Genomic DNA, 15,000 nt, shown 5'->3' with positions numbered 1-15,000 from the left:
ACTGTTTTCTATTGTTTTTTTCTTTTTCTTTGGTTATTTTATGACGTAGTCACGTGGACAGATTTACTCCACAGGCAGATCTACATCTTCTCAGTGCCAGCATTCGGCTGGAAATCTATAATAAAAACATGACCTCGTTTAATTTGTATTAAATGAAAGTTTTATATTTTAATCCTGGAAGACAGAGGACGAGCAGAGAATCGCTGATTATACTCATCTTCTCACTCAGTACATAACTGTAGTACCACAGTTCTCTAGCATTCACAGTATAATATACCTTTCTTATATTTAATATCCTGTCCGGATCCACAGTATATCCCAGGAACACTATCCTTAGAACCAGGGAGGGGCTTTTACTTTACATGTATCTAAATAAACTACAAAGTAAAGCAGCCACACCATGTATCCTGATAAACTACTGTATTTTAAAAATACTAAAAAATACTTTTACATGGAAGCATGAAATTTCTTCACAAACCTTTAATGTCAGCAGTCGTTAATACAATAGTGTACAAAATCACGATCCTATTAAACAGCTACTTTAATTAGGATACAATATTCAACAATCAAATATTTATTTACCAATCAACAGACCCTACTTGAGCGCTGGCAGCTGCAGGTTTCTGACCTTCACCACCTTCTTCCACATGGATCAATTTTCTGTTCTGATCTCAACAAGTCAGCAAAATACTGAGTAGGAACCAATCAAAGGCCGCATTTCTATGATGTCATCATGTAGAACTTCTTACAAAGTATTTTACAGTAAACCACAAAAATACTAAACACCAAAGTATTTTGATACACAATATGAAGCCGTTTTTAATCAACTCTCTCAAATACAAATCCTATTTTATATTTGAAATACATGTATCATAAATACTGCACACTATACCAGGAAAACTATCCTCAGAACACTATCCAAGGAACACTCTCCCAGAAGTGCGGATGTGTCTAGCGGAGATGTGGAGTCATGTTCGAGTGCAACGTGAGACTTTAAAGTGGCTTGTCTTGAGTGGAACAGGTTACATGTCTGCATCAAAAAATATGTAATCGTTGTTGAATATCTCTGATTTCTCTTTCGGTCCATAGTTTTTAAATGTATACATGTGGGAGAGTGTTTTCAAAAAACTCAGAAACTCCGTCTGCGCAAAAGAACAAAACGTAGAGAAAACGCAGATTAACGCAGACAGTCGAACGCCCACTGAACTTTATAGAACTGTGTAATGTAATGATTGACCCCTAGAGGTCGCCATTGAGGGATTACAATTCAATTCACATCACTACTTCTCTATTTATACTGATTACTAAAGCTATCACCCTTCATCCACCCCTCATCTCTTTATCATCCCAGGATATTCTTCATCTTTCTCTTCCTCCTTATCCTCCTTCTCTTCCTCTTCATTATCCTCCTCCACCTCCTCCTATTTACCATTCTCCCCTTTCAGCAATTTTTTTTTCTTTTTTTCTTCTTTTCCTCTGCATCCTCTTCATTTTCATCATTCTATTCCTCCTTATCCTTCCCCTCTTCCTCATCATCCTCATCCTTCTATTTCCCTTCTTCCTCTTCATCCCTTTTCTTCTTACCTTTGCATCCTTCAATCTCCTCCTCATCCTCTGCATCCTAATCTTCCTATTCCTCTCTTTCTTCTTCCTCTTCCCTCTCTTCATTATCATTCTCCTCTTTCACTTTATCATCTTTCTCTTCACCCTCCTCCTCTTTATCAACCTCCTCTTCATTATTTTTTCCTAATCCTTCTTTCTCTTTATCCTCCCTCTTTTTCTCACACTTTTCCTCTTCTTCTTCCTCCTCCTCTTCCTATCCATTACAACCTTCTCTTTCTTTTCATTTCCATCCTATCATTTTTCCTAATCCTCCATCCCCTCCTCATCATCCTCCTTCTCTTCCTCTCTACCCCATTGTCTTCCTTCTCCTCTTCTTTTCACTCTCTCTCTGTCTCTCATGATGATGATGAGAGCTTTTCCCAGCATGCTTTGCGGGAGAACTGTTCCAATCACTCTACACAAAACCCACACAGAAGTTTTTGAATTAAAATAATGAATCAGTGCAGAAATAAGAAGAAGAAGAGAAAGAAGTTATGTTTTAAATAGTAAGGCAAAGATGTTCATGACATGTGCACATAATAGCCACACCCACAAATCTCAGTAATGCAGCTCAGCCATTGCAGCGTCCTGGAGATGACTAACGATGTATCAGGAATCGATGATGTGATCGCGTCAGATTCTTTAAATATCTTAAATTTCAGGAAACGTGACTAACAGTCTAACAGATAACACCAACAGATAAACTCTAAGTATAGAGATTGTAAAAACCAAGTAATGGAAATCTCCTGGTACTTTTCCAATTGTAATGAATGTGAATGAATATGTATGTGGTACAAACCCCTTCCTTACTGTTTTAAAGTCACAGGTATTGACAGCTAGGTTGGATCTCAACCAATATCTTTAAAAATGGATATGTATTGTTGAAAGATTAATGATCACACTCTTGATGTTACCCAAATGAGGATGGGTTCCCCTTTTGGGTCTGGTTCCTCTCAACGTTTCTTCCTCATAACATTTAAGGGAGTTTTTTCTTGCCACTGTCGCCACGGCTGCTCATCAGGGACAAACGCACACCTTCACCTTCACTGTTGATTTCTGTAAAGCTGCTTTAAGACAATGTCTGTTGTGAAAAGCGCTATACAAATAAACTTGACTTGACTTGATACTGTATAAAATACTAAATCATGAAAATGTGCTAAAGGAAATAAATCGGAAAAAATGAATTAATAAATATGATTATATAATTAATGAATTATGACTAATAAATATAATATGATGCGCTCCGTGCAGCACGCAGCCTCACGTGTGAAAATAATCAGTGATTCGCCTCTAGTGGCCGCTCTCGTAATGAAAGCGGATCTTTTCAGTCACTCCAGAAACGGACGATACACGGAAAAATCTGTATGGATTTTGGCAGATAATTCCAGTGAACATCTAACTGTGTAGATTATTTTGCAAAAACTGATGCTGTCAAACTTGATATCGACAGAGATAAGTGCCACATAGGGGTATAAACACACAAACTAGTCAAAAAGAATTAATAGAAACAGCTCATTAAGAGGTCATTAAGGACACATAACCTAAACAATCCCCCTCTCATTCATTCATTCATTCCATCGTTCTCTCTATTTGTTCTCTCTATTTCTCCCTGATAATCAACTCACCGAGATCAACGTTTCTGCACAAAGTTTTTCTGCACAATACTCCTCCTGCTTTCCTGGTTTGATTGGAGTCTTTACTCTAAACGATGAAAAACATGTTATTTATTTATCTTTTTCCATCACACATGGCGTGCTAGTGTTTCGGCAGCGATGCGATTAGAGCGCCCGGTGCTGGGACGGGATTATAAACGAGAGAGAGAAACAGAGTGTGTGAGGAGAATCTCTTTACACTCGTGCTCCTAATTCCAAATAGGAACTCTTGTCCTTCACTCCTCATTAAACTCACTCCAGCTGCTCTTGTGTTTCAACTGTAATCAGTCAGGATGAAGAAACAACACATCATACAGCAGCTGAGATAAACAGCTCTGTCCCAAACACTGCAACACGTCCAGTCTGCTCTAATAAGACCTCCGGTATACAAGCTTTGTCATGCCGCTTCACTAAAACTGACAGGATACACATAAAGGCCACACCTCCTTCACTAAAACTGACAAGTTACACATAAAGGCCACACCTCCTTCACTAAAACTGACAGGATACACATAAAGGCCACACCTCCTTCACTAAAACTGACAGGTTACACATATAGGCCATGCCCTCCTTCACTAAAACGGACAGGATACACATATAGGCCACGCCCTCCTTCAATGAGACTGACAGGATACATAGAGGCCACGCCTCCTTCACTGAGACTGACAGGATACACACTGAGGCCATGCCTCCTTCACTGAGACTGACAGGATACACACTGAGGTCACGCCTCCTTCACTGAGACTGACAGGATACACACTGAGGCCACACCCCCTTCACTAAAACTGACAGGATACCCACTGAGGCCATGCCCACTTCAATGAGACTGACAGGATACACACTGAGGTCACGCCTACTTCACTGAGACTGACAGGATACACACTGAGGCCACGCCTCCTTCACTGAGACTGACAGGATTGAAACCCGGATGTGTCATAAATATTGGCACCATGTACATCTCGGTTGTGTTGTGAAGCCTGGAACCTCCTTCCCCACGCTGAGTTGAGTAAATGTTTAGCAAACGATTTTGTCGGAGAGCATTTACGCTAATCTCGGCCCGCTCCATATCACCGCTGTGAGTTTGGCTGACGACGCTGCAGTTTTTTGGCACGTTGATGTGAACGTTTTTAATCAGGCAGAGCCCGAGTCCAACTTTCCATCTAGTTTTAGGACACGTCCACAGACGATTCCTAAATTTCTTTTCATGGTTTTTGTGCACCCACCCGCCCCTACCCCCCGTCTGCTCTTTAAAACACACACACACACACACACACACACACACACACACACACACACTCACAGTCTTTAGCTCTCATTTTGCTAGCTGATTGTTGATTAGCATTGAATATTTCAGCTGAAAGAGCATTAATATGTAATAATCCCAATAATGTTCCATAATCGGAGAAATCGTGTGAATAATTGGCCCAAAAACCAACTGAAGAAAATCGTTACTTTAGAAAATGTTTTGCAAACATGCAGGCACATTGTATTTTGACTTCAAACCTATTCAATGGTTTCCTGAACGTTCTCAAGCTGAGGTTAGACACAAGCTATACGGCACAGAGGCCACACCCCTTTTCCTAAGGCTGACAGGACACACACACACAGAGGCCACACCCCTTTCACAGAGGCTCACAGGACACACACATAGATAGGCCACACCCCTTTTACTAAGGCTGACAGGACACACAGAGGCCACGCCTGCTTCACAGAGACTGACAGGGTACACATTGAGACCACGCCCCCTTCACTGAGACTGAAGGGACACACACGGAGGCCCGCCTCCTTCACTGAGACTGAAGGGACACACAGAGGCCATGCCCCCTTCACTGAGACTGACAAGACAGGAAAATTTCTTCAGCATTTATATAACTTTATAATAACGTTCTGGTGCAAACATATACTACAACAAATGTTTTTTTTAACATTGCAGGAACGTTATTTTTAAAACTTTAAATCTTCTAAGGAATATGTACTGAACAGGGCAGGTGTTGTCTGGATGATACAAAAGTGATCTTTTAGAAAACCTGATCAGTAAATGTTCTAATTCGGTTCTGAATAAAACAGTTTTTACAGTAAGTGCTATTTGAAGCAGACGTTTTCTGAGTGTTTCTGAAACATTACAACCTGACCTTTGTAAAAGTTCTTTATTTGCTGAACATTCTGAAAATGTTCTAAAGCAAACCATAACTACATCACGGCGTTTCTTCAGTATTTACTAACATTTAGACACATCACAGCATAGCAGCGCTCTGCTAACGCTCATTAGCGACCTGTTTCTCCAGATGTTTTCCGAATGTTGTAAGAATGTTCTTTCCTTCTTGTGTAGATGGTACAAACAATGGCAAAGCCTTTAGTGAGTCTTTGTGTGACTCCAGTATAGACTAGGCTACAGTTAGGCTAACAGCTAGCAGGCTAGTCAGACTTGCTGTAAATGAGTACAGTCCTAAGTGAGCAAATAACAGTCCAGTGCATGTGATTTCCTCTTTAGCTGTAACTTGGATTCACTCTAATTCTTCACACACATAAAAAATGACTTTACTGGACTCATCTAGCAGTGTGACCTCGATCGTGGAACATCAGGTCTCCCGTTAATCCTTAGTGCAGAAGGATAAACCTGCGGACTGAGAGCAGATTAGGGCTGCTGGGGTTAATAGAGCACGGCTATTATTACCTGCTCTGTGCTAACAGCTAACGGCGGACCTCTGATAGGGTCAGCGCTGAGGGCAAGCTGAATCACAAAAGGACAAACCGGGACAGGAGTTAATACCAGAGCCAATGCTCAAAATCGTTCAGGGAGGAATCGTAATTAATTTGTGATAATTAGCAAACTGTTAGCATGTCACACTACAGCGGAGCGAGTTTCCTTGTTTATATTAGATATTTTATATAAGTTTATATAAGATGTTTTATTAAAAAACAGAAACCTTAATTTTAACGAATGAAGTGAGCATAAACATTTTCCAGACCACAAACAAGCAATAAGCTCCACCCATTTTCTTTAAAAAAAATTATTAGGGCCTGCTGAATGTTTCGATCGTATTTCGTCTGCCAGCAGGGGGCACTGATGATCTCATACCGCTACAAAAATAATTTTTTGAAATGAAATGGCAGAAACTCTGGGCTGTAAATCAGTGAGGTTTCATTTAATCAGAAAACTTCTCTGAAATTTATTTGTATTCATTTCAATGTTAATTAATTAAAATATTTCTCTCAGGTTCTCTCAAAATGCAACCCACCTCAAATATGCTCTCTTTTAGATACTCTGAATTCCAAAATGGCGCCTGTTCACTGTGCTCCCTACAGTATAAAATTACAGTACCCTACTTTGTGCCCTATCTAGTGTCCTATCCTGTCACCTACCCAAAGTATGTCTTTGGTGTGGATTAAAGTATTGGACAGATGATTTGTCATAAATATTTAAATCCCTTTAGTCTGTGGTTAAACTGTCATGACTGTTAAACTGAAGTGGAAGCAGCATTAGATTTATACTGGTGAGAAAACCAGAGAAAATGAATCGTCACCTCTTATGAAAGCCTCGCACAAGCCTGAGAGCGACACACAGGTACAGTGTGAAACTCAAGAGCTGTGATCATCAGCACTCAGCTGATTCATGACTCACGTCTCAGAGGTGTTACAGCGCAGGAATGTGGGCGGAGCCAGAAACAACACACAATGCAAAGACACACTCCTCTGTCCAGAAAATGTCCTTTTGCATTGGAGACTTCATACTTTAATGTAACAAATATATGTTTACTTAAAAAAAAAAGCAGTCATTAAAGGGTTTAACACGTTCAATGTGATGTGGGTGGGTGGCTATAACCATCACAGATCACTGATAGGCTGATTCCTTTCAGAGAGAAATGAACATCTAGAGTAGCAGCTTTGGAAAATTGCTCCGAGATTGTGTAATGGGATGATACACACACACACACACACACACACACACACACACACACACACACACACACACACACACACACACAGACAGGAAAGTCATTTAAAAACATGTCAGAGCTTAAACTGAACACCTGGAGGACTCTCCTTCCCTGATGTTCACACCAGGAGCAGCAGATGTGAAGAATAAAAGAGACAGCTGTTCGATAACCAGTCACACGTGTTCTATAAGGAATAAAACACTGTGTTCTGCTGAAATTCATCAACGGTGACGTTCCAAATTGAAGCAAAGTCACCGTTTGAATAATTATTTTCCTGTAACAGCTCATCGTTTTATTCCTTTTACAGCACAGTCATTGCCAACAGTCACTAACATTATTATTTATGTTTATAGCTACATTTAAATACCAGCGCGAGTTCATTCCGTGTTTAATAACAGCTGACTTTTAGAGCGACATGTGGCCATGTGCAACAGTGGGCGTGTCCAGTGATATTCGCAAATACAAAGCGACAAACCAATGGGAATGAAGACAGCAAAGCACTCGATCGGCTTCCTGATTTGTCGTCAAAATCGGAACGCCATCAGCACCGCCTGTGATAACAGTTATTATGGCAACCAGAATACGGAAGTCGTGCAATAAATTCAGTATGTGTGTGAAACGCAACATCAAAGTTATGGCTTTAACTCTGACTGCTATTAATCACTAAGACTGGAGACTCCTTCCATAAACCCACAGAAACACCCTCACACCAGTACAAAATATGTCAAAGGTACAAGTCCATCTGAATGAGATGTTGCTTTAGAGACAATAATGTACTTCCCAGAGCACATCGATATAAACCTGCTGTTATATACATCAAAAATGATGATAATGATGATAAACACATTATGACCAATCAGAATCCAGGATTCTGAATTCTTATGCCATTATTTCACAAGTTGTTATCTCTTGCTCGGGTTCATGTTTCCACCACACACACGATATTGCAGTGAAATGGAGCTTCCTAGCTTCTGCCATGCGTCTCTACTTTTTACCACAGGGGGCAGTAACTTTTACCCCCACCTTCACTTATAGGTTTCTATAAAGTGTAACAAATATAATAATAAGAGAAGTACATTCGAATGTTTTCAATATAAGAACACATACAAACTTTAGCACATCAATGTATCTAGAAATGTAGATGTTCTGCAAAGACACAATCACATTTCACTTTACAACATTTTATAAATATGTATCATTTTGCAATTAGAAACCAAGTGTTTCTACTGGTGGGGGTGAAAATGTGTGCATACTCATTCGTACGTATGAGTTCTGGATGTGGTGTTATTTATTTTAAAGGTCATGATGAGGCTCTTTGATCGAAATGATGCTAATCTGGTACCTATAGACTTCCATTACTCCTTTAGCTTCATCAGCATTGAATCTTCACAACCGAAAAAAAACTCAACTAAACCTCTCACAGGTATAGATGTTTTTTAACAAACTGCAGATTTTGAGATTTGTATTTTATTTCTGGGCCAGAAAAATGTAAACACAAAGGAGGCAAAAAGAAATTAAGATCTGATGTTCTATAAAATAATCAGAAAGGTCCAGTGATTGCTACAGCTCCGGATTAGTTTTTTTTTCTTCAAAAATGACATACTGCTGCTTTAAACATTTGTGGTGTTTCTGGACCAGAAACAAAAGTAAACTGGAGCTTAAAAGCTATTTATAAAATGCACAGGTTTTAGTCTTTAGTGTTTATATTTTATGATCAAAGACTGCTTTAAACAGTTGTGACTCATTTCTGGACCAGAAAAATGTAAACAGCGGCTTAAAAAGCGAACATGATCTGTTACGATCTAACGGCATTAACGCTGAAGTTTCTTTTTAGTCATATGATTATAATGAACTAGTTTCTCACTGTTCTATTTGATGCGACTGTTCTAATCATGTGACTCGTTTCTGGACCGAACAATACAAACATGATCTTAAGAAACAGCTAATAAGGTCATGTACATCGTATTGTAATACTCTTTAGCCACGATTTTCACAGGTCATGAAACATTTTTTAAATGACATACTGCTGCTTTAAACTGATGTTATAATGTTATAGGGAATTTATTTCAAATTGAAACAGAGGCTAATGAGATTTTTTACACTGTTGATTCATGATCCATATTCTTGATCCATATTCATTCTTAATTGTTATGGATCTGTAAATATATATAAATAAATCTAACTAATTATGACTGTCATTAACATTTTATCATTTCTGAACTGAAAAATTGTTATGGGGGTTTTTATTATGATAATCTTATCTGTTATATTTTTATTAGTCATACTATTACAACAGGGCTAAAAAGATTTAGGGGTAAATATTACAGGTATTACAGCAACTTTAACTAGTTATAACTGGTATTAACATCTGACCAATTTCTGGACCAGAAATATATTACATTATAATATCATTAAAACTGCAACTTTAAACAGGTTTGGCAACGTTAAAGCATTACAGCAACTCATTTCTGGTCCAGGAAATGCACACAGGGGCAAAAAATACCCCACAACTGCTCATGTTTTTACAATTATTTTCAAAAACTTGCATACTGCTTCTTTAATCAGCTGTAATTGTTATTAAAAGATAACATTTCTATACCAGAAACATTTTTAACTACAGCAACTCTAGAAATATAAATTAAATTGTGTGAATAAATGACATACTGTTGCTTTAAAAATATTATATTATAATCTCAATTCTGAACCAAAAAAAATGTAAACAGCTGTAAAAAAACAAACAAACAAACAAAAAAACCCCAAAGGTGATCTGTTACACTGCATAAATCATGTTCTTTTAACTTTATCATTACAACAAGACTAAAATTTTTTATAAAATATACATACTGCAGCTTTAAGCAGTTTACTGTAATAAATATGACACATTTCTGGACCAGAAACATTTAATGAATTAATTTCAATCTTAATGAAATCTTCATGAACTATTGATTTTTCAGTGATGTGAAAAAAAATTTGAAAAAAGTATAAATATTTTGAGGGAAGATTTGACAGACTGCAGCTTTAATTGGCTGCGTCTGATGTGTTTCGGTTACTAGAATGAATTTCTGGGCCGGAAAATTGTTACGTTGTAATATCATGAATCCAATGCAGTTTTTATTCCCGCCAGTCCTGTGATTGCAGCAAATGTGGGAATATTTTAGACTGGATAAATGACATACTGCGGCTTTAATCAAAGAAGATTTGGGTGGTGTTTTTTTTCTGACCTGCCGCGAGCTGCATCCAGCCGCAGATCTTGAAGACGGTGGCGGTGCTGCAGAAGAAGAAGAGCGCGAAGCAGGCGATGCAGGAGAGCACCAGCACCATGGAGGTGGCCACGAAGAAGGACGCGGCCTTGAAGGCTCCCGACGGGATGGAGCTGAAGTCGGAGAAGGTGCCGTAGCAGGCCAGCTCGCGCGACACGCCGTTGCCGATGCAGTAGTGGAAGAGGCCGAAGTAGCCCACCTGCGGGGTCTCCGCGCCGTCGCCGATCCAGTAGGGCTGGATGAAGCACACCACATTGACGATGGCGAACAGCACGGTGAAGATTGCCCACAGCACGCCGATGGCGCGCGAGTTCCTTACGTAGTTCGTCTGGTAGATCTTTGCGGCTTCCGACGCAGGAAGCATCTCTGCAAAGTGGTGGTGGTGGGGGTTCTGCCTGAATGTGTCTCTAAATAATAATAATACAAAATCCTACACACACGCACGCGCGCGCGCGCACGCACGCACGCACGCAATACACACGCACACACGGCTTGCGGGTCTGTCTACCTGTCAGTGCGCGTGATTCATGCGGAGAGCGCGCGCGCGCGCCGGCTCTCCGTGACCTCACACAGGTGGAGACCTGGTGGAGCAGGTAGAGAAAATGATCAGGAGCTCCGTCTCCCAAAAGAACATGTCCATGTCCACCTCAGAGCCTGTCCTGCTCCATTTCTCCTCGCCCCGAGTGATTATGCCGCATTGATAACAGACGCCTCTGTCTGTCTGTCTGTCTCTCTCTCTCTCTCTCTCTCTCTCTCTCTCTGTCTCTCTCTCTCTCTGTCTCTCTCTCTCTCTCTGTCTGTCTCTTTCTCTCTCTCTCTCTCTCTCTCTCTCTCTCTCTCTCTCTCTCTCTCTTTCTTCTCTTCTCTCTCTCTCTCTCTCTCTCTTTCTTCTCTTCTCTTCTCTTTTCTCTCTCTCTCTCTCTCTCTCTCTCTCTCTCTCGCGCGCGCTACTGACTATTCTACTGTAAGGGAATTATGATGTCTGAACATCCACGATCTCCCAGGCTTTTCAGCAGGTGTCTTCAGGACGTGAACCACCAGCAGCAGTAATGATCATTACATGTACACTAACGTCAGCAGTCTGCCGCGCGCGCATCCCGCACCCAGTGTCCATCTCTCATCCCTCAGCACCACACACACACACACACACACACACACTCATACACTCCGGTCTGGTCCTTATGACGGACAGAAGAAAAAACGCCCCTTGGATAAAAACCAGACCAATAAGAACCCCCTGTCTGTCGCGCGCACTACCTCTCTATAAAATACCCCCCTGCCCCTCTCCATCCGCTCTCAAATCTGCCCCCCCCCCCCGCCCCATCCAGGTTCATCCTCCCCATCCCGGTTCATCCTCCCCAGCATGACACACATAGATATATTATGGAATCTTCTCCCACCTAGTGGTTAGAAGCGGTATTACAGTACATGGCGCCGTTTAGAAAAAGTGCTACTTCTCAAAGCAGAGAAAATAAACTGTAGAAATATATGTCCATCTTCCGTACAAAACACAAAGGATAATTTTAGTTATATAATAATGTTTCTCCACACTTGCTATTAATTTGGTTACTAACTTATCACAATCGTACTTACAACCCCACAACTACACTGTTTTACATGTATAGGACAGGAAGAGCTGTATGATGCTATTATGAAAGCTAAATCAACAACATGTCAGTTTGATCCAATTCCCACTAAACTACTGAAGGAAGTGTTATATACAGCTGGTGAGCCTCTTTTAAATATTATTAACTCCTCACTATCGTTAGGTCATGTCCCTAAATCCCTCAAGTTAGCAGTTATTAAGCCCCTCATTAAAAAACCTAATCTGGATCCAAACACGCTATCGAATTACAGACCAATTTCAAATCTCCCATTTATGTCTAAGATTTTAGAAAAGATTGTCGCTGCCCAGCTATGTAACCACTTGCAGGAGAACAATATCTTTGAAGAGTTTCAGTCAGGTTTTAGGCTCCATCATAGCACAGAAACTGCTCTAGTTAAAATCACTAACGACCTGTTTTTAGCTTCAGACCAAGGCTTCATCTCCCTATTAGTTTTACTAGATCTTAGTGCTGCGTTCGACACTATAGATCATGATCTTCTCCTCGATCGCTTACAGAATTACATCGGTATTCAGGGACAGGCATTAAGCTGGTTTAAATCCTACCTGTCCAATCGTTACCATTTCGTAGATTTAAATGGAGAGCTATCCAGGATAATGCTAGTAAATTATGGCGTGCCACAAGGGTCAGTTCTGGGACCCCTGCTTTTTACAATATACATGCTTCCATTAGGAAATATTATTAGAAGGCATGGAATTAGCTTCCATTGTTATGCTGATGATACCCAGCTATATATTTCATCCAAACCAGGCGATACAGCTCAATTAGCTCGCATAACTGAGTGTGTTGAAGAAATAAGAGATTGGATGACCCATAACTTTCTGCTATTAAATTCTGATAAAACGGAGATTTTGCTCATCGGCCCAAAAAATAGTACACAGAAGCTCCAGCATCTCAGCCTGCATTTAGACGGTTGTTCTGTAACTACTAGTTCAACGGTAAAAGACCTGGGAGTTATTTTAGACAGCAACTTATCTTTTAAAAATCACATCAATCAAGTTACAAAAACAGCCTTCTTTCACCTTAGAAATATTTCTAAGCTAAGAAATATGTTATCTATATCTGATGCAGAGAAGCTCGTCCATGCGTTTATGACCTCTAGAATAGACTACTGTAATGCATTACTAGGTGGATGTCCTGCATCATTAATAAACAAGCTTCAGTTAGTTCAGAATGCCGCAGCAAGAGTTCTTACTAGGTCAAGAAAATACGATCATATAACCCCAATCTTATCGTCCCTACATTGGCTTCCTATTAAGTTTCGAATAGACTACAAACTACTGCTACTCACTTATAAAGCACTAAATGGTTTGGCTCCCATGTATCTATCCAGTCTTTTAACACGCTACAATCCGTCACGCTCCCTGAGATCTCAAAACTCTGGGCTTCTAGTAGTTCCTAGAATAGCAAAGTCCACTAAAGGCGGTAGAGCATTTTCACATTTAGCTCCTAAACTCTGGAATAGTCTTCCTGACAGTGTTCGGGGTTCAGATACACTCTCCCAGTTTAAGTGTAGATTAAAAACATATCTTTTTAGCAAAGCCTACACATAACACACATCACACACATCACATCACAACCTTGTGCTCCAGAACATCTGATCACATGCACATTATCAACTTGTGCTGTTAATATCATGAACAGCAGCTACGCTAATTCCTCTTCACTGCTTCTCTTTCTCTCCCCATCCCGAGGCTTCCTGAGGTTTGGCCAGCTCCAGTCACGTCCCACCTCGTGAAGATTGTGGACCTATGGATGATCATGGAGAAGTAGATGCCGAGTGTTTAAAGGCCCTGGCATGGAGAAGCTGATGCTGGATCTATGATGATCACAAATTGTTCTGTATTGTTGAAAAATTTATGACCAAACTTTTGATGTCACCCATATGAGGATGGGTTCCCCTTTGAGTCTGGTTCCTCTCAAGGTTTCTTCCTCATATCATCTAAGGGAGTTTTTCCTTGCCACTGTCGCCACGGCTGCTCATCAGGGACAAACGCACACCATTCACCTTCACTGTTGTTTTCTGTAAAGCTGCTTTGAGACAATGTCTGTTGTGAAAAGCGCTATACAAATAAACTTGACTTGACTTGACTTAACTAAAATGGATTTATTCTGTATAGAAATATTATTATTTTTGTGCCCAGAAAAATGTTTTCTCTGTAACCACTCACCATTAAGGAGGCATTACACTCTGAAAGTGTAAGAGACAAAGAAACATAAAAATTTACATTCACGGCTATAAGACGGCAACAAAGTCAAATAAAGAGTAGCCTGTGAGACAGCAAGGCCTTTAACCATCAACTGCTTACTTGTATCTTTTTCGTCTTCCTCTTTCGGCTTCTCTCCTTAGGGGGCGCCACAGCGGATCATCCATCTCCATACCCCTCTGTCCTCTACATCTGCCTCTTTCAAACCAACTACCTGCATGTAATTGCATATCCTTGGTCTTCCTCTTTTCCTTTTTCCTGGTGTCTCCATCCTCAGCATTCTCCTACTGATATACCCCATGTCCCTCCTCTGCACATGTCCAAACCATCTCAACCTCACCTTTCTCACCTTGTCTCCAAAACGTCCTACATGCGCTGTCCCTCTAATAAACTCATTTCTAATCCTGTCCATCGTCGTCACTCCCAACGAACATCCCAACATCTTCAGCTCTGCTACCTCCAGCTCCATCTCCTGTCTTTTACTCAATGTCACTGTCGCTAAACCATCTCAGGTCTCACCACAGTCCTATAAACTTTCCCTTTCACTCTCACAGATACTCTTCTATCACAAATCACTCCTGCTATCACTCTTCTCCACCCACTCCACCCTGCCTGCACTCTTTTCTTCACTTCTCTAACACACTCTCCATTACTTTGCACTGTTGACCCCAGGTACCTGAACTCCTCCACCTTCTCCACCTCTTTTCTCTGCAACC

General features: G+C 40.5%; 1 protein-coding gene across 3 annotated transcripts in view; it reads right to left on the bottom strand.

Annotated features, from left to right (window-relative positions):
* Positions 1-11,241, bottom strand: part of lhfpl3 (LHFPL tetraspan subfamily member 3) — a 22,665-nt gene extending 11,424 nt beyond the window's left edge. Inside the window, exons 1-2 of one of the 3 annotated variants that reach the window (XM_083529077.1) lie at positions 10,961-11,237; positions 10,414-10,818 (exon numbers count right to left, since the gene is read on the bottom strand). In XM_083529077.1, coding sequence (XP_083385203.1) covers positions 10,414-10,816 — 403 coding nt within the window. In that variant the 5' untranslated portion in view covers positions 10,817-10,818; positions 10,961-11,237. Of the gene's footprint in view, positions 1-10,413 lie in introns of all 3 variants that reach the window. The other 2 variants (XM_083529078.1, XM_083529076.1) reach the window with 2 other exon arrangements.
* Positions 11,242-15,000: the final 3,759 nt, after the last annotated feature.

Source organism: Silurus aristotelis, assembly GCF_946808225.1.
Source record: "Silurus aristotelis genome assembly, chromosome: 24".
NCBI classification, from domain to species: domain Eukaryota; kingdom Metazoa; phylum Chordata; class Actinopteri; order Siluriformes; family Siluridae; genus Silurus; species Silurus aristotelis.
The sequence above is the reverse complement of the archived record's forward strand: the minus strand, read 5'-3'. Positions and strand labels throughout refer to the sequence as shown.